We start from the raw sequence: 27988 nt of genomic DNA on the forward strand, positions 1-27988 counted from the left end.
CGCTTGCAGTTGCAGGAAATACCTCTCCTCTCAAGTTGAATGGCTTTATCATTTGTACGGCTTTGCATCTCCTGCTGGATCCACAACAAAAATTTTTGTCGTACAGAGCTTTACCTCTCCTGATCTCTGCCAGGAATTGAAAGTTCTTCTGATTTTTGTCATTGAATTGGGTTTGGGTGCATCATGACCATCATCAATTCAGTAAGCTGTAAGCGTCGGTTGATGAGAGGATGTCCCAGTGCTGCAAGGGGGTCCATCCATCTCCAACCAGTGCAGGATCCAAGTTCGGATCCTCGCCAGGTTCAAAATGCATTCGCACATTGATCTACTGAATCTGATTTCATCTGGGTCATGTGGCTCGACTTGATCTGACTCGTCTGACATCTTCCATGAATTTTTGGCTTAATCTAAACCTGTGAATGTAAATTTAGCTATTTGGATCTAGGTCCAACTTATCTACAATTAGAACGAGATGCAGTCTCCTAAATCGAACCTAGATACCTGCTCTTGTGAACATTTGAGATATTATAGTGGGAGAGCTCATCATCGTGCAGATATGATATGATATGCTTATAATTCCAGATTATTTTTCTACATGTAGCAGAAAGGCTGCATACGAAATCCAGTGAATGTTGATAAACTTTGCAGTTTTCTGCATCCAAAATAACAACAAACCTTAGGACAGTGTTTGGTAACCAAATGGGAACGCCAAGATGATTTTAAATTATTGGTTATTCTTATCTCAAAGTAATCCGATCTCCGATGATCTAAGATCACTGCGGTTAGTCTGCTATTTGATAAAAATCCCAGGTATCCACGAATCTAAGGTCATTGGCTGTATAACACCAAAACTATCACTGATATATTCTATAAAATATATCCATTGATCATATCAAATATATTACTATAAATTATTAACATATTTTATAAAAAATATATTAATTAATTCTAAAAATTATTAATCATATAAAATATATTAGTTGTTATTATTTTTAATACTAATATTTATTTTGATTAAAAAATAAGAAAAAATGGAAGTAATATATTAAATAATTTCGTAATATAAATATAAAGTAAAATGGCATATTTCTATAATAAGTTAAAATTATAATTGAATGATAATGTTATAATAATATGATTAATAATATATTATAATATAATATATATAATCAATACAATATATATAAAATCAATATAATATAATATATATAATATTGATATTATATATTAGATATATTAATATATCAATTTTTTATGTCGGACTGAAGGATATTTTCATCCCTAAATTTCAACTCAAGATCACCGCCATGAGGTGATCTTGGATACATGACCTTAAGGACAAGATTTCCATCGATGGGTTGGACGGTGACTTGAGAAGTGGGATGATTTGGGGTTACTGTCATGTATAATCATCATGGTGCAACCAAATGTAACGATCTCATTACCCTTCCTCACATCATCCTTATCTTAGGATGATTGCCCCAAACCAAATGCCCCCAAAATGTCATAGATTTGTCAGCCTATTTGGTTATCAATGTATGGATGACTAATGCTGCAACCTCTAAGTCTCATTTTAGAGTTGTAAATTATGTTTTGTTTCGTTGAAAATAGATTAGCATATGCCATGAAGATAATCAAGATTTGCTTCTATCATTTGAATTTCAGATATAATGTTAGTACTAGTTTGCTCTCATTTGGGCTTGATTATGGTTGACAATTCTAATGGCAATCTTCTCTCAGTTTCGGCTTGACTCCTAATACAAAGTTGTCAGTTTGTATGCAGCACTTGATCAAGGGAGGGGCGTCTGCAATACACTTAGAAAAGTTAGCATGTCACGCTCCAAACCCATCATCGAGTTGACTTCGCGGTACAGCCGTACACTCCCTAGGGCAGAACTTTAGAGAATATGCTAGGCTTGAAAATTCATTACAACCTCAATATCTATTATAATGCGGCGAAAATTTGCTCAAAGAAAAGGATCTTGCTCCCATGAAACTTTTTTTGCTGACGCTTTTTAAAAGCGTTGGTAAAAACCGAAGCTTTGTCGATGCTTAGGCTCTCTTAATTTCCGCCGATACTTATAAGCATCGTTATAATTACTTTTTTTGAAAAAAAATTATTTAAAAATCCTAACCCTAGGATTGGAATCATCGTTATAATTCATTCAATGAATTTCTTCTCATTAAAATGGGAACTGAAGATCTATACAAGAGCTGAAGAATTGAAAAAGCCACACCACTCCTCCATCCATTTGAGAGAACAACCAAAAAGAATAAAGAAAATAAAAAAAAGGGAGGAGCCAAAGATTTAAGGAAGAAAAATAAGCGAGAAACAGCAAGATGCCAAGCTTAGAGCATCTTGGGAGGAGAACACCTCAAAACAAAAGCATCACAAACGCTCAACCATCTAATCTTCGCTTCCTCTTTTTTCTCTTATTTTCTTTCTGCAGCCTTGACTTCGGATTCTTATTTTTCTTCATCTCCAACACTATTTCGAATCACTGTCCATGCTCTCCACTTTCAACCCTCTCCGCTTCTACAACCAAAATCAGCAAAAAATTAGAGTTGGGGGAGAAGGGGTTAGGGGCTCATAGTAGATGGCCTTGAGGACAGCTTCCTAGGGTGGTCCCTGATCGTCCGAAGGCAAGAAAGAAGAAGAGGAAGAGGCGGGGGAGAGGGACTCGCCATGGGAGCATCGAAGAGGGGAAACGCCTCTGCTTTCCCGGAAGGTATCATACATGCGATGCCTCTCCCACGCTGGCGGCGAGCTCAAGAGATTCTGCTCGTGCCTACGGTGGCTCTGTGTCAACCAGTCCGACACTCCTGCCCGCCGCCCTTACGACCTCGCTGTCTAGCTATCATTAACAGCGGTGGAGGGAGCAGAAGGATGACGATTTGTTGGAGTTGGGTTAGGGATTTATAAAGAGGGGGGGCGGCTGGAGGGGTTAGGGATCAGGAGGGGGGATGGGACAATGCTTTTTAAAGCATTGTAGGGGATGGAGGTGTAATAGGTCTCCGACGACATTTTCTAAAGTGTCGTCTAATCACTTCTCTCTTTTCCTATTTGGCCTCTGACAATGCTTAGCATCGTCATAATATCATGCCTGCTGATGCTATTTAATTTTGGCGTTGGAGCCAAAATTACTGGCGCTTCTAGCTAGCGTCGGCATGTAAATGTCGGATAGCCAACTTTTTCTGTAGTGAAGTTCTGCTCCACTTTTGCCACCGCTCTCCCGCTGCCCCAACCACCCTCCCTTCGTCCCTTTGCACTTGCTGCGGAGCTCGACGACAAGGCCGTCAAGAACCTCCTCACCTTGCTGTACTTCGACTGCCCCTTTGATGTCAAGTCGCTGAACGAGTTCACCACCATGATACTCATCTAGATGCATGAGAAATCCTTCGAACTGGACCTGATAGGTGAATGGGTCCTGATTCAACCTATCGGCCTATCCAGTTCGGTCCGGTTTTAAAAAACATTGACATGGAGGATGAGGAGGGAGGTGGCGGCAGCCAAGAAGGCTAGTTGGGAGGAAACCATGGCTCTGAACTCTTCTGGCTTTCGGTTTGGACTAGGGGTTGGATGGAGGAAAGGAGGTGAAGAGGAGGGCGTCCCTCACCCCCCACAAGTAACAGTGGCTAGTTGTGTTTCCTTAACTATGTTTTCATCGGCGGTGCTGCAATGTGGTTGCATATTTGATGGGAGGAGGGGGAGGGTCGGCTAGACACCTTAGGTTTTAACCAGTTTTGCCCCCAAACTAGTCGATCTTTGTAACCAACTCGTTTCTCTCTCTCTCTCTCTCTCTCTCTCTCTCTCTCTCTCTCTTTCTGATCTCTTCTCTATCCATCTTTTACAAGGCAGACCTTTTCGTCAAATCAAGCCCATATTAATCTGAGCCAAGATTTGTGTCCAAATTGGTTGTCTCAATTCTAGTCCTATGATTTCATGGAAGGATTCAGCGACCTGACTTAGAAGCCTGACCAAATTATTGGTTGGAGTGGTAATCACTAGTTCATCTTGTAGAAGTTCATGAAAAGTTCCTTTACCTTATCATTGTTAAACATATTCGCTTTATCTTTTCTATTTTTTGCGAAATAGATTCAACTTATTATATGATCCGCTGGCGAATAAATAAATTATGTTATAACTCTCGAGTAATGCCACGTTATGACACCACCTACAAAAAAAGACCTCATAGATGAAAATGTTGCCTAGGATCAAAACTCTGCCCCGTAAGGGGGCCCATGCCACCATTCATGTTATCTACATTGGCTGTTGATTCCTTCATTCCTTGCAACCAATTCGTGCAACTCGAGCGCAAGAAATATTATCCTAACTTCTCTTTTCAATCTGAAAACAAGGATTTGGTATAATTAATGACCATGCCGGGGCTTCGACTGAAGGAGAACTTGTGTTTGCTTGACATGGATTGTTTCCACATATACCATGCTTGGTCAATATCACTGCTAGGAAATTTTCCTACGAAGTCCATCTCTCTTATCCACCATCTTAATTAGAATCACATTCTCTCCGCCACCTTTTACTTTGTTTGATCTGTCCTTTCCTTCTCACGTCCATTTCATGCATTCAGAGACTAACCACCTTGCTAGAAGTCGGAGCAGCGCTGAGGAATAATGTAAAGGAGGGGGAAAAGAAAAAGCGAAGAGGCTAACGAAAAGCAGGACATCTTTTAGGAAAGAGGAAGGACATTAAAGTAGTCTTTATGAAAGTAGGATAAGAGGAAGACGAGGAGGCAGTAGAGCAGTTGCAAGTGATCGATTATCCTTCTCTCGCCGTCTCTAGCCCTTTCTTCTTTGTTTTCTCTAATCTTGCACGCTTGCTCCCCGCTGCTGGAGATCGATCGGATGGCACGGAGGAACGTCGGGGTGGCGGTGGACTTCTCGGCATGCAGCAAAGCAGCACTGCGATGGGCGTCAACCAACCTCGTGAGACGGGGTGACCGCCTCATCCTCGTCCACGTCAACAATTGCTACCAAAATGAGCAAGGGATAGTCCACCTATGGGAAAACACGGGTTCACGTTAGTAAAGTACCCTTAATTTCTTCCTCTTAACTAGCTACAAATTTAAATATAAAATACCAGCTCAGCCTAGGTCCTAGAAGCCAAGTTTCGCAATGTTTTATGAGCTCATTGGTCCGTCCCAGCATGCATCACATGCTACGTACGTACCATCATGGTCGCACATAACTTGCATGCTTCTCGAAGATTTAGTAAGAGCAAGCTTGTACGATTCTGCAGACTTGGTGGCTAAAATAAATCCTATCAGCTCTCACTATATTTTTTATCCAAATAAAAATCGAGCAAGATCAGTTGAAAATAAGATAGATAAGCCAGGATCCAACTAGCAACAACTGGAAAGGTTGGCGGCCATCCTGTTGGCATGTTTGGTCTGCAAATTGAACAAGCTTATCTGATCCTCCTTCTATGCCATGTACGTGCCAAGCTAATCCTGGCTAGCATCTTACGCATTTAATTACCTTCCTTCTCTCCGATACTAATTGAAAGCTAAATTGTTAGGTTTCTGTAATAATTTTATGTATGGACTGCTTTAAGAATGTTTAACCTTTTACCACCAAGCACGCACTTAGATGATATCACCTCTTGCCACTTAAACAAGGAGGCGGGGCTTGGATTCTAATTGGAGTTGGTCCATTAGGCATAATATATATATGTATATAAAAGAGGAGGGATTAGCCCCTCTATTATTTAAAAAGAAGAAAGAACGTTTCGCCTTTTTAACTATTTCTTCCTTAATTTTGGTTGTTTAATTAGCCTTCATTCCCTTGGATGAATTCTCGGATCGCTACATAATGAAAAGGTATGGGGTTTTCCCAGACAAGGAAACGCTTGAAATACTCCATGATGTGGCAAATCAGAAAGGGGTATACTTTCTCTTTTCCACCAGTTTATTATTATCTAAATGCTTTTATGCATCGAAAGGGACTCAATTCGTAACCGGGGAATGTTTTTATACAGGTAGAAGTTGTTGCCAAGATATATTGGGGTGACCCGAAGGGGAAGTTGTGGGAAGCAACCGAGAAGATCCCACTGCACTGCCTAGCAGTAGGTAGCAGAGGACTCAGCAAAGTGAAGAGGTCAGTTGCCGCTCATCATCAAAATTCCATTGCCAGGCTTTATTTTCTGTAATCAAAAGAGGAAAATCTCAAGAGATCCAACATATTTGATTTTGCTTGAACCTTCTCCAGAAATTTGCCAAAAAATGAAATAACTAGTATCACAAAATAGATGTAAGAGTTAAAGAAGCCAAAGTTGATTGGTGATCTGAGTCTTATCCATCCAGAAAAATTATATTTCAGCAACTATGATACAAACTCTTGCAGTGCATTTCCATCTCTAGCTCATGTGGCTCCAGCCTGTTAGCACCTTACTTTCCTTTGGAATGGCATCAAATTTGCTAGACTAAAGGGAAAGAAGTGGGAGATCGAGCGAGAAAAGAAGTCTCCTCTTCCACCCAATATAAGGAAACCAAATCTCTCTCTCTCTCTCTCTCTTCCTCCCCCAAACTATTAGCCCGCATCTCTAAGTTTCAGCTCTCTGGATAAGAGCAAAACAAGAGAAGTCTACTGAATAAAAGCGAGTGCATCCCTCAATTTACGCAAATGGGGAAAAAAAAAAGGAATCACAGGAAACCATAGTCATCCATCTCATCAGTTGATGGGAACAAAGTGATTCATCTATATATGTATTAATTTTCCTTCTAAGCTTAATCATGCTCATTAAATGTATTGATTGTTAATTCTCTCATCATGTTAACATCTACTAGTACTACTACTCCAAACTCGAGTTCCTAAAAAAGGGAAAATACACGTCTAAACATGGACTTCACCGTTCATGCAAACTTTCACAGAATAAAAGATCACTGGAAAGATAATTAGGACAAACATGTTTTAATGATTCAAGCCGTGCCTTTTGGTTTGCAGGGCTCTTCTGGGAAGCGTAAGCAGCTACGTGGTGAACCATGCAGCAAGCCCTGTTATAGTGGTTAAAGAAAATACCGCCTGAGTTCTGATGGTCAATGCTATGGGGATCGGCTTCAACGTATGGACTGTTGATGTAGTTGCGTGTATTAATTAATGTTGTGGCTGCCACTCCTAAAATATCTTCGTGTTAGGTGCTGAATTGTTCGGTTTGTCGGGATCTTATCTTCGCCCTAGTTTGTACTTAATATGACACGAGCTCTACCTCCCAAGTGTGTTGTTCTCATAGATTTTATGCAGTAATATAGCACTCTAATGATAGGCTGTGGTTATGGCTTAGCCTACAAATTTTATTGCAGCTTTTCGACAAAGTCAAGACTGAGGGAGAACCTAGCTAGGATGCTCCAGTTTTTGGCACCAAGCTGCCTAGGGCTGAAATTGGATAGTATATGGATTAAATACTAGTATACTTATATCCATATTTATTTTGTTTAACGAATATAGATATGGATACGGATGTTAGTCGAATGCAAAAATTCAAATGTGTATTTGTTTTAAATGAATACAGATATAAATTGGATACCGAAAGCATAGATATAAATATGGATAATTAAACTTTATAACTACAGAATTAAAGATATTACTAAGCAGATGATAAATCAAATTAATAGCATGTTAATATGGTCATTTATTTTTCTTAAACGTTCATGAGTGCTATATATAATTAAATAGGATTATAGATAGAATCAGATAATCGAATACAGATTGGTAGTTATCTATCCATATCTATTTTTCTTTGACGGATGGATATAGCTACGGATATTAGTCGGATGTTCAAATTTTTATCCACATCTAGATAGTGTTCCGTTCCCCGTTGCTTAGCAACATCCAATCCACTTTCACCTCTAAAGCTGCCCTACTTAGAGGTTATATATATTTCTTGTTTTCTTTGAAGAAACACTTCATTGATTTCAAAGCAACGAAGAAAAGTTTCCAAGAAGAAGGCGGAGATGGATAGTCGAGTGGTAGAGCCACCTTTCTATCACTCCAGAGAGTCAGAGGAGGCGTCCACTCCAGATGACGAGGAGGCACAGGTCTAGGCTACCATTCAGGCGAGCCTGAATGATCAATGGTAACAGGATGAGGTGGCCAGACATAGAACTCGATTTGGACCCTCATACTTTGAGTCGAACTCTGATTCTGTGAGCAGTAAGGTAGATCTAGAGTTCAGGAGGGCTTCCTCAGTTAAAGAGGCCATCAGTAGAGGCAATGGCCGTATTGCATCTATGCTAGAGACTTTTGGTAGCAGAAAGAACCGATCATCATATGACTCCTTATTCGAGATATCTTCTCAGAGATATGATCAAAAGATTTATAGAGGTTTTATTGTGTAATGCATTAATCTTGTTATTATTGCACAATAAGTCACAAGGTCACCAAAATACCCATTTGATTGATGTCATATATATTGCTTGGTCCTAACTAATGGTAAACATGTATTGTTCTACTATTTAGTAGTAAATATTCGTAGTTACAATTATTCAATACTTGAAAGTTAAAGTTTGATCAGGTATGGTTCCCAGAAGTCTAAAATTGAGATTTTAATATGTACCTGTTTTATGATAATGCTGTGACTGGCTATGTTGGTCAAATGACTGGCGCATGACTTCAGTAGCTTTTGAGTCAATTAGCTTGAACTTTTGGGAGGACTAATATGTTATCGTAGATTTAGACTGCCAGCAAGGTATTAGAACTTGCATCTTACATATTATTTCTTTTTATTATAGGGTCTCTTACAATGTTTACAATCATAGTATTGGGGACCATACTAGTCAAGTTCTAGTACAATATGGTACTGAACTGAACCATATCGACACAATACATCGAAGCATACTTGCTTGGCATCGGTTCTCTGTTTTTGCTTTTTTTTTTTTTTTTCAATTTTTCACTTTTTTGGTTTGTAAGGATACTTAAGGTTTATGGATCTTTGAATTATGATTTTAATATCATTTTATTTTATGTTGGTCTTGAGAGATCGTATGATTGCTCAATGGATCTAATTTTAACAATTAAATATAGATTTATCATAATTAAACATAGATAATGCGTATTTTGAGCTTGAAAATACGTATATCAAATTTATTTGAATTAAAATACATACCAACATCTGAATCCCTCATGGAGTGTCTCTGCCATTCTTAAACATTGAGATCTTTTCATAGTCGAGGTTTTGAATTTGACTTCAAGATATTGTGCCAACCTTTCTATCCAATAATATGGGCTTCATGGATAGCTATCTTGATACTAATCCTCTATCTGATACTAGGCCAAGCATCCTACTCCCATTTGAGAGAAGATTGTGGCAATGAAATCTAACCTATAATCTAGCTCAATCTATGGATAATAATAGTCACTCAAATATGATACCTCAAACGAAGGATATGCATAGGATAATACCTTAATTGTGCTGAATAGGATCGAGAGTATGATGAGAATCCAGAGATGTCCAGAGACCCTACTCTACTTGTCAGTTGTAGCAATGTCATGTCCTTAACCATCTCGAGGAACCAATATTCTATATGCTATTGTATCCTTGCTTGCTTTACGATGTCCATCATGGTCTGCATCTTGCATGGCATGAGTGAAATACAACTTGCTAGTGAGCAGACTTAGACTAGGTGTTGTGAGACACATTGCATTGCTGCCTCCTTGGCCATCAGATGCATCATCACTTAAAATGTAATTAGCATCATTAATTGTACCGCAAGATGATTTGGGCAATCGGTTGTCCGAGGGTTCAGTAGTCGCAGAATCTGAGTGAGCAAGCTCCTCATCACCCCTTTCCTATGGATTTGCAACTTTTTTTTCTTTCCATTTCTTGTTACTTGGAGAAATATCTTCTTTCCATGGCTACCGGACTAGCTTTTATGGGTGGTTCGACTAGGCCCACCACCATAATTGGCCCTCCTTATCTAACTGGATTTGGTTCTATGGTGACCTTTCCTTAACATTTCACTGCCATAGAGTGTTGCACTCTTGATGTGCTCCCCCTTGACCATTGTGGTTGGTCCTGTCATTGGGCATCGATTGGTGTGAGCATAGCATGTGTTTCTTTTCCCACTGCTCTTCATTCACCCAATCTTCCTTTGCTATGATGGTAGCTAGTTGAGGTGATGTTCCTGATTTATCAAGCTCTGGTTGCCGCTGTTAGCTCTCAAGCCAATCAATCATAAGATTCTTAATTTCTCATCATCAAAATAAACTTATTCTAGTGGGTTATCATACTTCATCTCTATCTTGGATACACTTTGGTACGAACCATTGGTTGTAGTGCACACATAAGGTTTATTGAAATGGTGTCGCGGGTCATATTGGTAGGTGATCGGTTTGGTACAGTACTGGTACGTACTGTATAGACTTGAGGCATATTGAAAGTAGGATGAGGGAGAGGGAGAGGGAGAGGGTGGAGAGGGAGAAGGATAGTGAAAGAGAGAGAGGAGAAAAAGAGAGGAGGGACAAAGTTATCGGGGTCATCATCTTTGGGGGAGAGATTGAAAGAGAGAGGAGAAAGAGAGAGAGGGAGGCGAAGCCATCAGAATCGTCATCATCTTTAAGAATGAATTTGAGAGAGGGTGAAGCCGTCAAGATCATCATCTTCGAGAAAGATAGAGGACAGAGAGAAAAAAGAGCGAGCAAAGCATCTACCTATGGTCATTAGTATCGATACATTTTATACTGACTTGACGCATACTGAAATTGGGGAAAGGGAGAGCGTGTAATAACCCAACTGCTAAGCTCAATGGGGAGCTGGTTCTGATCGACTTGATTGGCCTAGATGGATAAATTAAAAAAAAAAAGAAAAAGGAAAGGCATGTGCTCGGTACGTGCGATGAGAGAAAAAGAGTTCTGAGAGGCTCCTCCTCGAGTCCATCTGGCGGATAGATTCCGACATTGAGATCGATTCGGGCGCCCTTCTGACTCTAATCTCAAACACAATGTACCTGTCATCATATTTGTATCTAATAAAATATTCGGTTAGAAGAGGATTCCCCATCTCCTTCCCTACCCAAGATTCTAGAGTTTCCATTCCCCATTCCGAAATCCTTCCTCCGAAAAAATCCCCCCAAATCTCTCCATGAATGCTGCCATTATTAGATCTCGAAGCATCGGCCACTTCATGGAACCTCTCGCCAAAGCCCTCCGTTTCCATTGCCCCCTTCTTCCATATCCGAAACTAATCGGCACCCAACCCGAGGAACCGGTGGCTTCGGATTGGTCATCCCCAATCTCCAACCTTTTGAGCAGAGGAGGAAGCTGGGACAGCCTAAGTTCCAGCTTCGGATCCACCGAACTAACTCAATCCCTTGTAGAGAGAGTGCTTCTCGATCTCAAGGAACCCATGGATGCCAAAAAGGCGCTAACTTTCTTCCACTGGGCCTGTCAATTTAGGAAATTCCAACACGGGCTCAAGTCTTACTGTCTTATAGTTCATATTCTTGTTCGTGCTGGGCTTCTGATCCATGCCCGTGCGCTACTTGAGTCGGCTATAAGGAAGAACTCGGAAGCTGGGAATCCAAATTCTTTAGTTGTTGAGTTGCTTTTGATCACTCAGGAAGCTGTTCTTCCTGGTCCCCGAGTTTTTGATCTTTTAGTGCAGACCTACTCAAAGATGAGGATGGTTGAGCTCGCATTTGATGCTTGCCGATGCTTGGGAGATCATGGGTTCAATCCGAGTATCATTAGTTTCAACACTCTGTTGCATGTGGCACAGAAATCCGATCAAAATGCATTGGCCTGGATGGTGTTTGAGTATATGATTGAGAGGAGACTGTATCCAAATCAAACTACAGTCGAGACCATGATAAATGCGATGTGCAAAGAAGGAGCTTTGCGAAAGATGATGACTGTTCTAGATCGAATTCATGGGAAGAGATGTGCTCCAGGTGTCATTGTTAATGCTACGTTGGTTTTTCGGATGTTTGAGGAGGGTAGAGCTGAAGAAGGGATGTTGTTGTTGAAGAGAATGTTGCAGAACAACATGGTGTTTGATGATGTTGCGTATTCTTTGATCATATTTTCTTACTGCCAGATGGGTAAATTGGATTCAGCCTATGAGTCACGTAATGAAATGGTTGGTAGAGGATGTAACTTGAATGCCTTTGTTTATACGTCGTTTATCAGTGCTCATTGTAAGGAGGGATGCATCGAAGAGGCTGCTCGATTGATGCAAGAGATGCAGTCCATGGGCTTGAAGCCATATGAAGAGACCTATAGCTATCTTATAGTGGGGTGCACTAGAATAGGGAGATTGGAGGAGAGCTTGAATTATTATGAGAGAATGCTCAAAGATGGGTTTTTGCCTGCTTGTGATGCTTGCAATGAGATGTTGGGCAAGCTCTGTGAAGCTGGAAATGTCGAGAAGGCCAATGAGATCTTGACTGTTCTGTTAGATAAAGGATTTATTCCTAATGAAGAGACGTATTTGAAACTCATTGATGGTTATGGGGAGAACAGAAATGCTCAAGATATTCTCAAAATTTATTACGAAATGGGGCATAGAGGAATTAATCCTGGTCTTGTAGTTTATGCTTCATTGGTTCGAAACCTTTGTCGATGTGGGATGTTGAAGGAAGCTGAAAAACTTTTAGTTGCTATGGGTACAAAATCACTGGATCCTGCTAGCTGTATATATGATGCACTGATAACAGGTTATTGTGAAAAGAGTAATACAAAGAGGGGCCTTTATTTTTACGATGAGATGATTGGGAAAAAGCTCCAACCTTGTCCCAGCAGCTTTATCCTGTTAGTGAAGAGAATGCTTGAAGATAGATCTGTTCGATGTAAAATCGAGGCTTCAGAAATTCTCAAGAGCTAATGGTAAACATCCTGCATAATTGTATGCTATATATTTGGAAAGGGTCCTGCATAATTGTATGGTATATTCACATTTTTGAAGTTTGGCATAGTGTTGCTGAGTGTGTTTTAATGTCTTTATCAAGGAATTTGGTTAATCATCGTTGAGTTAGCATCAAAACAAAAGCAGTAGAACCTGAATAGCAGGGCAAGGAGGCAATGGATTGAAGGCACCTGACTGAGCAAAAGGACATTGTTGCTGAATGCTTGTTAAGAACATGAGCTTTCCAATAGTTCCTAATATAGGAGATTCTTAATGCTTCTTAAGAACAATCTGGTGGTCAAGATGGAGAATGCCAAAACCTTATGGATAGAGGGCAGAGAAGGTTCTTTGCACCAGCAGATGCACATGCTATTCACATGCTGTTCATTCATATGCATTGAAAAAACCCTGCTTTTTCTTATGCAGTGGAATCCGATGGGGAGCAACACTTGAAAAATGTATTATGGGCTGATGCCAAGGCTAAGGTGGCATACACTCATTTTGGCTATGTAGTAACCTTTGATACCACTTATTTGACTGATGGGTATAAGGTGCCATTTGCTCCTTTTGTAGGAGTTAACCATCATGGGCAGTCTATTTTGCTTGGATGTGCATTGGTTGCAGATCAGAGTACAGCATCATTCGTGTGGTTGTTTAAAACATGGCTTGATGCGATGTCAGCCAGGCCTCCAAAAGCAATAATTTCTTACTATAACAAAGATATAGCTGCAGCAATTTCACAGGTGTTCCCTGAGACTCGTCACCATTATTGCCTGTGGCATATCCTTAAAAGGGTCCCTGGGAAACTAGGTGATGTTTGCGAAGCCTGTGAGAACTTTTTGAAAAAACTCAATAAATGCATTTATGACTCTACAACAGCTGATGAGTTTGAGGGGAGGTGGTGGAAATTAATTCATCGTTTTGGTCTTGTAAATGAGGAGTGGCTGCAAAGTTTATATGAGGATCAGCAACAATGGGTCCCATTAGGTGTTTTCCTAGCATTAGGTGTTCTGGAAGTTCCATCTTTCTTTATACTGAAATGGTGGACAAAGGATGCAAAGAGCAGACATGTTTTGGATGAAGGCTGCACTGTGCATGGCGACTGCTCACAATCTGTTGCACAATATTTTAATGATATATGTGTACGGTCTTTTAAATTTGCAGAGGAAGCATCAGTAACAAAGAGGAGTTATGATGTTGCATTACTTGCCCTTCAAGAAGCTTTTACAAGAGTCACCCATGCAAACAACAGTATCAGAAAAAGTTGTCAATGCAATTATCCACATAATGGAGGTCACTCAAACAAATAACGTTGGAACAATGTTAGCTATCTGTGACCCTCTAGTCTCTAACGTCACTAATAAGCCAAGCGCAAAGTTTCAGCCTAGAGCTGAGAATGGCACAAGCAAACAGAACAACGATGTGTCCGGGAGCTATGAGCAACTTGGCCACAATCTTGTTATGTTCAGAGAGGTTGGCCATAATTGTATTTATTGATGTCTTCCAATCCTTCTTGTGTTGCATCATATATAGGATTTACATATTCATGTGCCTTAAATTTGCCCTTCAAGAAGCTTTTACAGGAGTCACACATGCAAACAACAGTGTCAGAAAAAGTTGTCAATGCAATTATCCACATAATGGAGGTCAGTCAAACAAATAACATTGGAACAATGTTAGTTATCTGTAACCCTCTAGTCTCTAACGTCCCTAATGAGCCAAGCACGAAGTTTCAGCCTAGAGCTGAGAGGCTCAAGCAAACAGAACAACGATGTGTCCAGGAGCTATGAGCAACTAGGCCGCAATCTTGTTATGTTCGGAGAGGTTGGTCATAATTGTATTGATTGATGTCTTCCAATCCTTCTTGTGTTGCATCATATGCTGGATTTACATATTCATATACTGTGTAAAGTCTGTGCCTTAAGTTAGAGATCGTACACATGATGTAGGTCCATATGCCTTTTGATAATTAACTCTTACCAATAAGCATTTCATCCCAGAGGCATTTCAGTCATAAAATAGGTTTTCTTTTAACGTTTTTTCTAATAAAAATGGTCTTACTAGTCATAAGCATAGAATTCATCTTTCCCTTAGGGGCAAGTTAATTAGCAACAGTTAGTCAATATAACTCATTAAAGAGTTAGCTTAGTCAGCAACAATTAGTCAATATTACTGATTAAAGAGTTTAATCAAGTTACTTTTTTTTTTAAAAAAAAAAGAAGAAATACACTGATTGTCACCTTCCTGGTTCAAACCTGGAACCTCTCACCAGTGCATGCACTGAGAGAAGCTGACCCAAGATCTTTTGGCATTATTTAAGTCACATGCTCCCATAGTAACAGCAATAAGCATTTCACATATATTTGTACATGTTGACTTATGGCATGTTATGGGGGTGAAATTCTCCCAGACCTAGCTAAAGAGAGTCATATTAAGGTTGATAACTGAAATGGATAGACATGGCGCTCCTGAACTTGAGAGAGAAAAATCTATGTTTTTCTGTTGGGCAGCAAACAGACTCCTCTGTTAGGCCTCCTGGTTTTATTTAACATCAAGAAAGTTTAGTGATAGCTTGGGACTAGGATAGCTCAGGATACCTAGGACTTCTCTTTTGCTCTTGCAGCAATCCGGTTGGTTTTCATCACTTGGGAGTCCCCACCCCCGAGCTTCTTCAATGGTACTTCAGTTTTTTTTCCCTGCTTATATTGTCAGGATGCCTACTATTTGAACTATGCGTGCGTGTGTTTGTGTTTGTACATACATGCATGCATGTGTGTGTTGGTGCATGCATGTGTGAGCTAGCATGCATGCATGTCTAGTTATGTATAAGAACATGATGTTGATAGGAATCTGTTATAGATTATTCATAACTGATGCAGGATTTATCACCTTGTTGAGACTTTGTATGTTGTTATAATTGTCTGTGAAGAAATTTGGTGCTTAAGTTATCTCTCTGTGTTACCTCATTTGATTTTCGATGAATGGTTTCCTTTGTTTAGAAAATGTACCATCAAGCGTAGAACATGGTGACTTAATGTTGATTGCTTTCTCCTGTGTAGTTGAGAAAGCTTTTGCAAGTAGGAGAAGAATATATTGTTCTGTTGGATCAATATCTCGAAATTGCATATATATATATATATATGTGTGTGTGTGTGTGTGTGTATCTTCCTTTTTGTGTTTATGATCTAAAATATTATACTGATCCATAAATCTGACCTATATGGATATGGCTCATTAATTATATATAAAAACCTATTAGGACCATTTAATACTTTGGGAGGTTCTTCTTCACCTGCTAATGATATCTATTTTGGAGTAAACTTTTTCTACCCTAGTGTTCCATTGTTGCATGTATAGGTTTACTTGTATTTTTCTTTACCTTGCCATGTGCAAATAGCTGGTATGCCTGATGCTTTTTGTTGATTCTCTTAATTCTGGCAGAGATTATCATTGCCATTTGGTTCGTTATCCACCCAGTATAGTCCCCGTGGCATTGGCTTCAGCTGCCGATCCTGCTTAATGGTGCACCACCTGTTTTATTAAAACATGGCTCCTCCAAAGCTTGATGTTTCAGGATCGGCTTCTGTTACTAGAGGTTCACAAGATCCAGCAGGGAATCCATCTAATCTTTTGATCAGCAGAAAGGTGGTAACCGCACTAAGTGCCCCAAAATACTCACTGATGAAGCAGTCCTTAACCGAAAGGAATGCCAGCTCTCAAACAGGTTGGTCTGGAAAACATCTTCCGGAAAATCATGAAATCATGTCAGTTGTACTAATCTCTTACTTCGCTATGATGCAAGAGGTTGTATGTAAGAGTACTTTAATATAAAGTTAGACTGAGTCCCAGCAAACCTGGGGTAATTCAAACTAAATCTACAGGACTACGGTTATAATGCATCAGTTACCTGGTAACGTATTTTTGTAAGGGATTTACTTGAGATATTTTTCTATATAGGCCTGCATCTATATGTAATAATCCAAAAGGTAGGTTTGAATTTATGGCTGTGCCTCCTATACTGGCCTAAATGCAGCTTCTCGTAATAGATATTTTACATGAAAGACTTATTTAAAATGTTTGAATTCAACTATGGCCTACATATAATATGGCACATATCAAGGTTGAACTTAGTGACATAGTTTCTGCACACTTTGTGCCAATACCAGCTCATCTTCCATCCTTGTTATGTAATAGAGATCTTTATGTAATACCAGCTTATCTTAATTTTATAGAGATCTAATTTTAATTATCATTATATAATTATTGAACTAGCTTTGATGTACTATTTCAAATCCTGTATACAAGATCAAAAAAACATGATAGATCTTTTAAATATGCTTATTCTGACATGGGTGCATATGTAAAATAGATCCCGCGCTTCCCCTGCCGGGATTGGTTTAAACTTGATACAAACTATCTGAGAGATGCAGAATTCCTGCATGTGATCAATAATTTGGCAAACTTGTTTCCTTCTTTGATCCATTAAAGTCTGCTTAAATGAATTATCCTTCCTCCTTACATTTAAGCCACAAATGGTTGGTGCGAAAGTGAGGGCAACCAAGCAGAGCCTATGTTGTGAGAACTATTATTTCCAACATTAATTGGACAGAGGGGTTATGATGGCATACTATTTCATATAGATTCACTGTTTAGCTATGTATAAGAAATTTTTAAAAGAAATAAATAGAATTACATAAAAGAAGAGAATTTCCTGAAGGAGCTTTCAGCAAAACTTGTTTTGGCTGATTTTTCTTTGAAGTGTGGTCCGTCAGACATACTTAACATCGTGGCTTTTTTTTGTCTTTTTTTTGTCATCTCGTCCCTTCGATGCTGTCATTTCTGTATTATACATAGTTTTTGGAGGAATAAACTTTTTTTTTATATCGAACCTTGCTTCAAAAATAACTTGCATGGTTCCAATTTCCGAAATTTACCGACCAAATATGAACCGGAATCCTCCATGTTCTTGGTCTAGTTTGTTTTGAAGTCATGTGAACCTATCGGACCAAATCCAGGATGTCCTTCAAATTTTCAGCTCAACCAGCTGGTGAAGTCTAATATAAAACTTTTCAAGTCAACAAAAAGTCAAAGTCTAGCTAATTCTTTATAAAAATTTCCGATGCTGCTTGTCGCTGCACCTCATTGTCCTCATGCAACCAAATCAAAAAGGTGGTTGAAGTTTTGTATAATGCACCAAATATTCACAGTTTTATTATTTCCCTTCATGATTCTTTTCGTATCATTAGCACATAAAAGAATAAGAACCGGTAGTTTTAGATCAAGAAGAAACTCCGGTTTTTAAATAATCATCGTCACCATCACCATTATTGATGCTTTTTTTTTTTGTTGTTGGAGTATCACTTCCTGCGGGTGCTCCAATGACCTCTCACCTTCTCCTTTGGCCTTTTTCGCTTCTTTTCCTTCGCTTTACACCCCTGTCATTGTATTGACAATCCCTCAAATTCCTGCTAATTAATGCGTCTGAAATCTAGAGTAGATAGCGTGTTGGTTTTGTGCTGCCAAGTGGCTCAGTCCTTTCTCCCATGTCTTCTTATCCATTTTTCATGCCGTAACGGGATTCCCTCGAGCAAAGTAAACTACGTTACGAATTAATATCCCTAACCTTCTCTCACTGAAATGTTCAAAAAAAGAAAAAAAAATGAGGAGGAGCTCTTGTGGCCTCGGTCCAAACTCTATGCTTTGTTTCCAGCCTCCAGGTCATGGGATCTTGATGGCACTCATCCTCTGTATCTCGCCATCTCATCTACTTGATTGCCAGGAAACTTGAGGCCTGGGGAAAAAATGGAAAGGTGACAGAAAGAGACAGGGCACGCTAAACTAGAAGACGATATTTTTTTTTTTTTGTACAGAGAAACCAATAAGAAGAGAGCATTCCGTCTCCATTTGTTTGGGGTTCTCTGGAAACAGGAATCTCAATGACAAGTAGTTAGGGCCGAAGGTGGGGTAGAATAGCCTATTTAGCTTCAGGACCCCATATATCCCATGTTCCTCTTCCTTCACAGAGGTGAACATGGGGTTCACAGGAGAGTTGGCTTGCGGTGGTGGGTTGGTAGTTTTGCTATATTTGTTTTCTTCCCTTTTAATATTGTGCATTAGGTGGGCTTAGGTTGAGAAAAAGTAGGAGAAATTAGGTCATCTCATGCAGTGGGATCACAAAAAGGACCGTAAAAGGCTACAATTATAAGCCAAACGAACCCATTGATTAAACAAACTTGCCAGGAGGCTAAAGCTTTTAATATTTCTGCTTGCAAGAGGCCTCATGTGATCGAGTTGAAAAGGTTGAATTATTGCCTAACTAAACCTCAATTTGGAATCCCACCAATGCCTATCTTGTTCGGAGAAAAAAAAATGAGAATTAATTCACCATCCGGCTGGTACTTGTCATCAAAAATATCAGAATCATAGGCGCGTGAAATCATCATGAAATAAACCCGCCACATACCTGAATTCATGAGAACGGAATGAGAAGGGGGATGCTAAATGTTGAGAGGTGAAAAGATTGGAAATGTGGAGCCCACTTCTTGAGTTTTCCAGTAGTTGCGAGAGGATTTTCCTTATCCTCTTCGGCATGCCCAAAGTCCCGTCATATCTCAACGCACGCTTCCAAACCTCTCCCCAGACGTGCTTCTGAAATAAAGCACTTTCTAAGCCAGAAAAGAAAGGAGAGCAGCCATCTCATTAAGACCATACCCTTGAAAAGTTCCCATCACTTTCCAGCGGCCTTTTTACCCTACTCTCATGAATTTGTGTATGGGTGGAGCTGCTCCCGTATCAACTGAACCCACCAAATTCCCAGCAGCTCATGAGATTGCGTTGAAGCCGCTCGTCCAAAATCTCTTCCTCCTCCTGTTTCTTCTTCCTGGTTGATAAAAAATTCTCGTGTTCGTGCCGGACGGAGCGTCGTTCTTCTCGCGCGCTACCTGAAATCTTCTGCAAGATCTCATGCATCTTAAAATGCTGTAAGTTTACTCCGTTCATACTTGTTATCTGGCACGGATTTTGGAATGGAAAACATTCAGAACAACTCCATGAGGCTCGCTTTATCAGTATTGAGCACTTTGCTTGTAACTGCATGTGGAGATGCATCCACGAATTCCGAGGCACTTCTTCAAATAAAGTCCGAATTCATCGACCTGGAAGGAGTTCTTTCTAATTGGTCCTTGGGGGGTGGCGATATCTGTAGCTGGAATGGCGTCGCATGTTTGGCAAGCCGGAGCCATGTCCTGGGTCTGAACTTGTCGGGCCATGGGCTGTCTGGTTCGATATCATCGAAGATGGGAAGCCTAGTTTCCCTGCAAACTCTCGATCTATCTTCGAATTCCCTCACCGGAGCGATCCCTCCCGAGCTCGGTTTGCTCAAGAACCTCAGGGAACTGTTTCTGTACTCCAATTCTCTCTCCGGCCCGATCCCTCCGGAGCTCGGCCTTCTGAAGAAGCTCAAAATTCTCAGAATAGGAAACAACGGGCTATCGGGAGAGATTCCACCTCACCTTGGTAGCTGCACCGAACTAGAGATTCTGGGTCTTGCTTCTTGCCAGTTGAATGGGACGATCCCGAAGGAGATGGGAAATTTGAAGCATTTGAAATCGCTCAACTTGCAGAATAACAGGCTCGGCGGTCTGATCCCGCCAGAACTCGGTGGTTGCGGCGAACTTCAGGTCCTGTCAGCGGCCGCCAACAGGCTGGAAGGAGGGATTCCTTCTACCGTTGGAGGACTGAATGCACTGCAAATTCTCAATCTGATGAATAACCAGCTGTCCGGATCCATCCCCATCGAGCTTGGAAACCTTTCGAGCCTGACATACCTGAATTTGCTCGGCAACAGACTGAGCGGCGCCATTCCTCCTGAATTGAATCAACTGAGACAGCTGCAAATTTTGGACTTGTCGGATAATGATCTATCTGGAGCCATCGACCTCTCCACCAGGCATCTCAACAGTCTGGAGTATTTAGTCCTCTCTAAAAATTCCCTCCATGGCGGAATCGACGAGAACCTCTGTCCCGAGAGCGCAAGCCTGCGGAATCTCTTCCTCGCCGAAAACAACCTCACAGGCACGATGGAAGGACTCCTCAACTGCGCTTCGCTCCGATCGCTGGATCTCTCGAACAACAGCCTGAGTGGAAGTATACCATCGGATATAGACCGCCTCGCAAACCTGGTCGACCTCGTTCTCCACAACAACAGCTTGGTAGGAGTGCTGCCGCCCCAGGTAGGAAACATGAGCGACTTAGAAATGCTCTCGGTCTTCCACAATGGGCTCACAGGTGAGATTCCAGCTGAAATTGGGAGGCTGCAGAGGCTGACGCTCCTTTATTTATACGAGAACCAGATGGCAGGGACCATCCCGAGAGAGCTGACAAACTGTTCGCGCTTAGAAGAGATCGATTTCTTCGGGAACCACTTCACCGGGCCGATCCCTGAGACCATGGGAAGGCTCGAGAACTTGGTCGTGCTCCAGTTGAGGCAGAATGAGCTGTCGGGCCCCATTCCTCCAAGCTTGGGCTACTGCAGGAGGCTTCAGGCGCTGGCATTGGCCGATAACCAGCTTTCTGGGGCTCTGCCTCGCACCTTGGGATTCCTCGCCGAGCTCCGCCTCGTCACGCTGTACAACAACTCGCTAGAAGGACCTCTCCCGGAGTCGGTCTTCCGGCTGAAAAATCTCGCCATCATCAACTTCTCCCACAACAGGTTCGCCGGAAGCATCTCCCCCCTCCTGGGCTCGAGAGCCCTCGCCAAAATGGACCTGACCAACAATAGCTTCTCCGGCGCAATTCCTCCGGTGCTCGGTGAAGCAAGGAACCTGACCCGTCTCCGACTGGGCCGCAACCTCTTGAGCGGCACGGTCCCGGCTGAGGTAGGCCGGCTGGAGGGGCTCGGCTTCCTCGATCTGTCATCCAACAATCTCACAGGTGGAATCCCGCTCGAGCTCTCGGAATGCAGGCAGCTGACCCACCTCCTCCTCGGCGGGAACAGGTTGACGGGCACGATTCCTCGTTGGTTCGGAAGCTTGCGCTCTCTTGGAGAGCTCGACCTTTCGTCCAACGACTTCCGTGGCGACGTACCAGCGGAGCTCGGGAACTGCTCGGGCCTCCTTAAGATCTCTCTCCATGACAACAGGCTCTCGGGCATCATCCCGCCGGAGATGGGACGTCTCACTTCTCTGAACGTTCTTGCTCTGCAGAGGAACCATCTCTCGGGTCCGATACCTTCCGCGATTCAGCATTGCGACAAGCTCTACGAGTTGCGGCTCTCCGACAACTTCCTGTCGGGCTGGATACCGCCGGAGCTGGGACAGCTGACCGAGCTGCAAGTGGTACTAGATTTAAGTCGAAACCATTTATCTGGAGGAATCCCTCCTTCGCTCGGCCATCTGATCAAACTGGAGAGACTCGACGTCTCTTTCAATCGGCTCCAGGGACCGATACCTCCCTCCCTCGAGCGACTCACCAGTCTCCACCAACTGAACCTATCGAATAATCTTCTCCAGGGTCCGATCCCCACCGCGCTGTCAAACTTTCCATCCAGCTCCTTTCTGGGGGGCAATCAGCTCTGCGGCGCGCCACTGGCTTCATGCACCCCTCTCTCGGGCTCCGACGCGAAGCGCTTGTCGAATGCCCAAGTGGCAGGCATCACGGCAGCGATAGCCTTTGTTTCAGCTGCGGTCTGTTTGGTGCTGCTGTATATAATCATCAGGATGTGGAGCGATTGGAGGGAAGTCTCCGTTTCGAACTCGGACGGCGAGGAGCAGGAGGCAAATCAGGAGAACAAATGGAGGGGAGATGGCAGCCAAAAGGTCGGAAGAAGGTATTGGAGGGTCCACTCCATGTGCGTGGCTGCTGCTTCCCCAGACGACAAACGGAGCTCCACATCCGAGGCATGCATCCTTCGCCAGATCATGCAAGTGGACAAACTCGTGGGTGCGAGCCAAGTTCTTTAGTGGGATCGGATGCAGTGGCTCTCTCGTCTTCGAGATCACTTTCCTCTTTCATGCATCTCTCGTTCTGGCAAGCGGGTGCGGGGGGCCGACATGGAGCTAGCTTCGGTCCCCCGGCTTTTTCCTTTTAGCTTTTCTGTGCGGAGAATTTTCGTTTTGGAGGTCAAAAGATCGCATGATTGTGTTGGATTCTGCACCCTGTTTGGATGCTAATTATCTGCTTAATAAAGTTCTTCAAAATGCCACGATCACTTTAATCGATACATGTCCCAGAAAGTACAGTAATCTGACTAACTTTATTTCACGGGAGAATTGTTTACTTTCTCCGCAATAAATTGAACTTTTTTTTTTTTGGAAATTAATTGAACTAATTTCGAAAATGTCAACCAAACACTTTATCAATGATTCAATCTATCTCTCCCTAGTTAACTATTTGACGTCCGAACATAATCTAAAAACGAATCTCTTCCCTCTCAGCTTCAATTCCTATTTTGATTGAATAGAAACTTGATATTAGCCGCAGCGGACGGTGCGGAAAAAAAAAACAAGAAAAGAGTTTGCGATGGCGGTTTGAGATGATCCAAATATCCAATCAGGTACCAAGCTTTTTCCAGCGGTTGGTTGCGGCAAGCAAAGGTTGGCTGATGAGAGCGGCGGTCCATTGATTTGATGGTTGCTGGATATCGGCATCCAACCCCACTTTAATTTGGCCTAACAGGGACCGTTGGTTTCCGATCAAATGTTACTGTGAAATCATTTCCATTTTTATTTATTTTTATTTTGTATTTTTTGCAGACGAAGTTGGAAGTCTTAAAAAATAGTAAGCATGCTTATTAAAACATTCGCTGATCAAAATCATATTACTGAAGGAATACCATCCGAGAAACTTTTCTTCATCCGTTAAAGAGAGCCCGAAAAGCATTGGTTGTAATACGCCCGTAACGGCTCTTTAGAGTGAGAAACTCTGAGGAGAGAGAGGTCTGGTAATCCCTCTCTTCGCCGATGTTCGGTGAGCTGCTGCTGGCCGGGGTTCTGCGGTGAGAAGGGCTCTGTTGGCGCTGGTTTGCTCTGTGTCTTTTGTGTTGCAGGTCACCTATGGCCAGGCGGAAGGGGAAGGAGCCGATGGATGGGTCGCCGGGTCCGGCAGGGGAGCAGGCATCGGGGCCGGCAGGGGAGCAGGCATCGGGGCCGTCGACTGCAGAAGGTAAGGACCGGACGACGACGAGGACGTGGGCGGAGGTTGTAGCGCAAGGCAAAGGTACGAATCTGGGGCGGAAAGGGGAGAGACCCGCTGGCCGGTCGCGGCCGGCTCCATGGGTTACTCACCGGCCGACGGAGACGGAGGTGGCTCGCTTGTGCTACCACTTTTCGTCGGTTTTTGAGCTCTCGGTGGAGCCCATTGAGGCTGCCCGTCGGGAGTGGGAAGGGTTGGCGCTTGTCGGCCGGAGCCTCGGCCGGCGGGTGCCGGTCGAGTGGGTGGCCAAGGATGTGGCCGCCCGACTGAAGAAACCAGGGGAGGTGGTGGCGGTGTCTTTAGCCGATGACCACTTTGCGCTGCGTTTCCGGTCGCCGGAGGTCCGGGACCGCGCCCTGTCGGAAGGGCCCTGGGTGGTGGCGGGGCAGCTCTTAGCCCTGGAGCCGTGGACGCCGGATTTTCTACCTAGGGAAAATCCGGTGAAGACGGTGGTGGTCTGGCTTCGGCTGCCTGGGCTCCCTCCAGAGTATTGGTCGACGGCGACCATTCTGGAGATCGCGGGCAAGGCAGGGCGACCACTGGCGGTGGATGGTGTCACAAAGGGGCGCCGAGCTATGGGATTTGCGAGGGTCAAGGTGTCGATCGACGCTTCTGAGCCCCTCCTCCCTGGCATCCGGATACTCGGGAAGACGAAGGCCCTCTGGCAGCCGTTCGTCTTCGAGAGTATTCCGGACTTATGCGTGCGGTGTGGTCGGATCGGACACCTTGAGCCAGGGTGCCGTTTTGGGGCTCCGGCGCCGGCGGAAGGGTGCCCTCCGGGGGAGGAGATCCGCGGGCCGATCTACGGCCCGTGGTTGGTAACGACTCGTTCTCGGCAGATGCGGGAGACAGGTCCGCCGTAGTCGCAGCCGGGGAAGACGACGGAGCCCTCAGTCGCAGCGCCTCCATCTCGGCCGCCCTCGCCGGTTGCCTCGCCCAGGCCTCCGGTGTCCCCGCCGGACCTAGAGGGCTGGCAAAAGCCTACTAAAGCGGCCCGTCGCCATTCCCCGCCGGCGGTGGGGGTCCCGGCTCCCATTAGGCACGAAGAGGGCTTCCGAGTTGATACGTCCGGCGACTCACTCGCGGGACGTGTGGACTCGGTAACAGGGCCGAGGCAGGTCTCTGGACCCAAGAAACAGCCCAGGAACGCTGGGCCGCTCCTGGATGCGGGCCGCCTGCAAGGCGTGGGACGGGCGGGCCGCGGGGGAGGTCGCGGGGCACGTGAGCCCCGCCGGGTGTACGGGCGCTATCGCGCGACGGGTTCCCAGGCCCGTTGCGCGACGATTAGCGCGTGGCCCAGCTTGGCTGGGCCACGCGCGGAGGACCCTGGGAAGGCCCCCGTGGGCGGGGGCCTGGCGTTGTTCACGGCCCAAACGGGCCTTATTGGGCCCGACCTTTTTACGGCCCAAAGGGGCCTTATGGGCCCTGATATTGGGCCTGTGGCCCAGGAGGCGGGGCCCAGTGATGGTGGGTTCCATTTTGGGGCCCACGCCTCCGGGGCGGTTCCGTCGTCTGTGAGCCCCACTACTCTAGGCCCTCTAGAGGTGGATATGGGGCAGGGTGATGGCGCCTCTGATGGATCAGAGCTGGGTGATAGGACTAGGACGAGCGAGGCTCCTGTCTGTGCTGACTGTCCCATGAGTGACCCTTTGGTGGGGCGGGATACGCTTGCACTGGTGGAGCCAGGGGTAGGGGACCCGAGTGGTCATGAGGGGGCTACTCGCTCGACCATGGATCACTCGACCGTCGTTCAACGGGTGAAGGCGGCTGTGTTGCGAGTCGTGTCCGGGACTAGTACGGATGAGGGTCAGCAGGTTGATCCTGATCGCGAGGTGGAGATGGACCCTATGGCCCAGAGGGTTGATGTGCCTGTGGCCGACCTCTCGGACTTTTCCCCATGAGGATTCTTGCGTGGAACTGTAGGGGGGCGGCAAAGCCGTCATTTATGTCATCCTTTAGGCGGCTGGTCCAGATCCATAGTCCGGAGATCTGCCTACTTTATGAAACACGACTTTCCGGTAGAGGACTTAGTCGTGTCTTACGGCGGTTAGAGGTTGACTGGGAGTCCTATGCAGTAGACTCCCAGGGGTTGTCGGGGGGCATTGTGGCTCTGTGGAAGCGGGGTGTGGCTACGATTGACGTATTCCATAACTGCTCCCAACAGGTCATCATGATCATCTCGGAACCCAATGCTGCACCGTGGGTCTTGTGCGGTGTGTATGCTAGTACGAACCATCGAACCAGGAGGGTTCTGTGGGACGAGCTCACCCACCTAACTGCTCTGGGACTTCCGACTGCGATGGTGGGTGACTTCAATTGTATCTTGGAGGAGAGTGAGAAACGTGGAGGCAGGGCCTTCACTGACTCTGTGGATAGGAGGGAGTTCCGCGATTTTCTCTCGCGGAACGGCCTAGTAGATCTGGGTTTCTCCGGTCCGCGCTTCACTTGGTGTAATAACCAATCCGGACGAGCTAGGGTGTGGGAGCGACTGGATAGGGCTGTTGCTTCCACAGACTGGCTCATCAGATTCCCGTCCTATAGGGTTGGCCATCTTTCTCGGATTACATCGGATCATTGTCCTCTGCTGTTCTCGACGGTATCAAGCTCGAGTCACCAGAGCCTATTCCGTTTCGAGAAAGTCTGGCTATCCTTCCCTCAATCCTGGGACATTGTCCGGGGAGCTTGGGGTCTGCCGGTCCACGGCGACGCCATGCAGAGGGTTTCACGAAAACTGGAATTGACCAAGCGACGGCTACGTCGCTGGAATCGGGAGGTCGTAGGTGATATTTTTAGGAAGCTGGAAGATGCGGAGGCTGCGATTGCTGACCTCCAAAGTAGGGAGGATCAGGTGGGCGTGCTCCCCGTGGCTGATATGGTGAGCCTCCGGGGACTACTCGCCACCCACCACTCGATCCTACGCCAACATGAGATCTTCTGGAGACAGAAATCCAGAATTCAGTGGGTCAGAGAGGGTGACCGGAACACTAGTTTCTTTCACCGATCGACGGTTATTAGAAGGCAGAGGAACACTATTCGTTCCTTGCGGGATGAGCGGGGCCATTGGGTGGACGATGATTCGGCAATTAGCCACATCCTACTCGAGTTCTTTCGCTCCCGTTGGACGGAGGATAGTGAGTCGGATGTCGTCGGCCTGCTCCCGAGAGCTGAATCCCAAATTGGGGTGGCTGCGAATGCACTATTGGTTCGACCAGTGACGGAGGGGGAGGTGCGAGAGGCTGTCTGGGCATTGGGCGAGGATAGGGCTCCGGGCCCAGATGGCTTCCCTCCTTTCTTTTTCCGGAGATACTGGAGTATCGTCCGGTTCGCAGTGGTTGAAGCGGTCTTGTGTTTCTTCAGTCAGTCAGGTATGCCTGACGACTGGAAGGCCACTTTTGTCACGCTTATACCTAAGCGAACGGATGCGTCCGAGCCGAGCCATTTTAGACCGATCAGTTTGTGCACTACTTTATACAAAGTGGTGGCAAGAATACTGATGGATTGTATGAAGCCCTTTCTCTCCGGCATTATTTGTCAAGAGCAAGGTGCTTTTATTGGAGGTAGGAGTATCTTCGATAACGTTATGGTGGCCCAAGAGATGATGTGGGATCTTCGACGGGCCCCGAAGCGTCGAAGCCTGATGGCTATCAAGCTGGATATGGAACGAGCTTACGATAGAATCAAGTGGAGTTTTCTTAGGCGAGCTTTGGAGTGTCTGGGTTTCCATGAGACCTGGATTGGTTGGGTCATGGGGTGTGTCCGGAGTCCGCGGTTTTCCATCTTGATCAACGGCTCTCCGTCCCCATTCTTTAGTTCTACTATGGGGCTTCGGCAGGGATGCCCGCTATTTCCGTACCTGTTCATTATTTGTTCTGATGTTTTGTCTCGATCGCTGCGGGCTGCATGTGCCGCCGGAGAGTTGGAGGCTTACGTCCCAGCTCTAGGGGC

At 44.4% G+C, this 27988-nt stretch overlaps 3 protein-coding genes across 4 annotated transcripts; all 3 read left to right on the plus strand.

Moving 5' to 3' along the window:
• Positions 1–4544: 4544 nt before the first annotated feature.
• On the plus strand, positions 4545–7591 carry LOC103711573 (universal stress protein PHOS34-like). The gene is made up of 4 exons (XM_008797777.5): positions 4545–5038; positions 5792–5901; positions 5996–6114; positions 6961–7591. The coding sequence occupies exons 1-4, from the start codon at positions 4864–4866 to the stop codon at positions 7040–7042; spliced, it is 486 nt and encodes a 161-aa protein (XP_008795999.4). The 5' UTR covers positions 4545–4863; the 3' UTR covers positions 7043–7591.
• A 3359-nt stretch (positions 7592–10950) lies between these two features.
• LOC103711574 (Pentatricopeptide repeat (PPR) superfamily protein) lies at positions 10951–16852 on the plus strand. Of its 2 annotated transcripts, none has more exons than XM_039134416.3 (2): positions 10951–14677; positions 16295–16852. In XM_039134416.3, the coding sequence occupies exon 1, from the start codon at positions 11093–11095 to the stop codon at positions 12830–12832; it is 1740 nt and encodes a 579-aa protein (XP_038990344.3). In that variant the 5' UTR covers positions 10951–11092; the 3' UTR covers positions 12833–14677; positions 16295–16852. The 2 variants fall into 2 exon arrangements, with proteins under 2 accessions (XP_038990344.3, XP_008796000.5); XM_008797778.6 differs by having other exon boundaries at positions 10951–14326.
• A 798-nt stretch (positions 16853–17650) lies between these two features.
• LOC103711575 (uncharacterized) lies at positions 17651–23066 on the plus strand. Its single transcript, XM_039134415.3, has one exon. The coding sequence runs from the start codon at positions 19879–19881 to the stop codon at positions 22810–22812; it is 2934 nt and encodes a 977-aa protein (XP_038990343.3). The 5' UTR covers positions 17651–19878; the 3' UTR covers positions 22813–23066.
• Positions 23067–27988: the final 4922 nt, after the last annotated feature.

The sequence above is a fragment of the Phoenix dactylifera genome, chromosome 15, assembly GCF_051530095.1.
Source record: "Phoenix dactylifera cultivar Ajwa chromosome 15, Ajwa_hap1_PhDact_Kaust_v1.1, whole genome shotgun sequence".
Taxonomy (NCBI): Eukaryota; Viridiplantae; Streptophyta; class Magnoliopsida; order Arecales; family Arecaceae; genus Phoenix; species Phoenix dactylifera.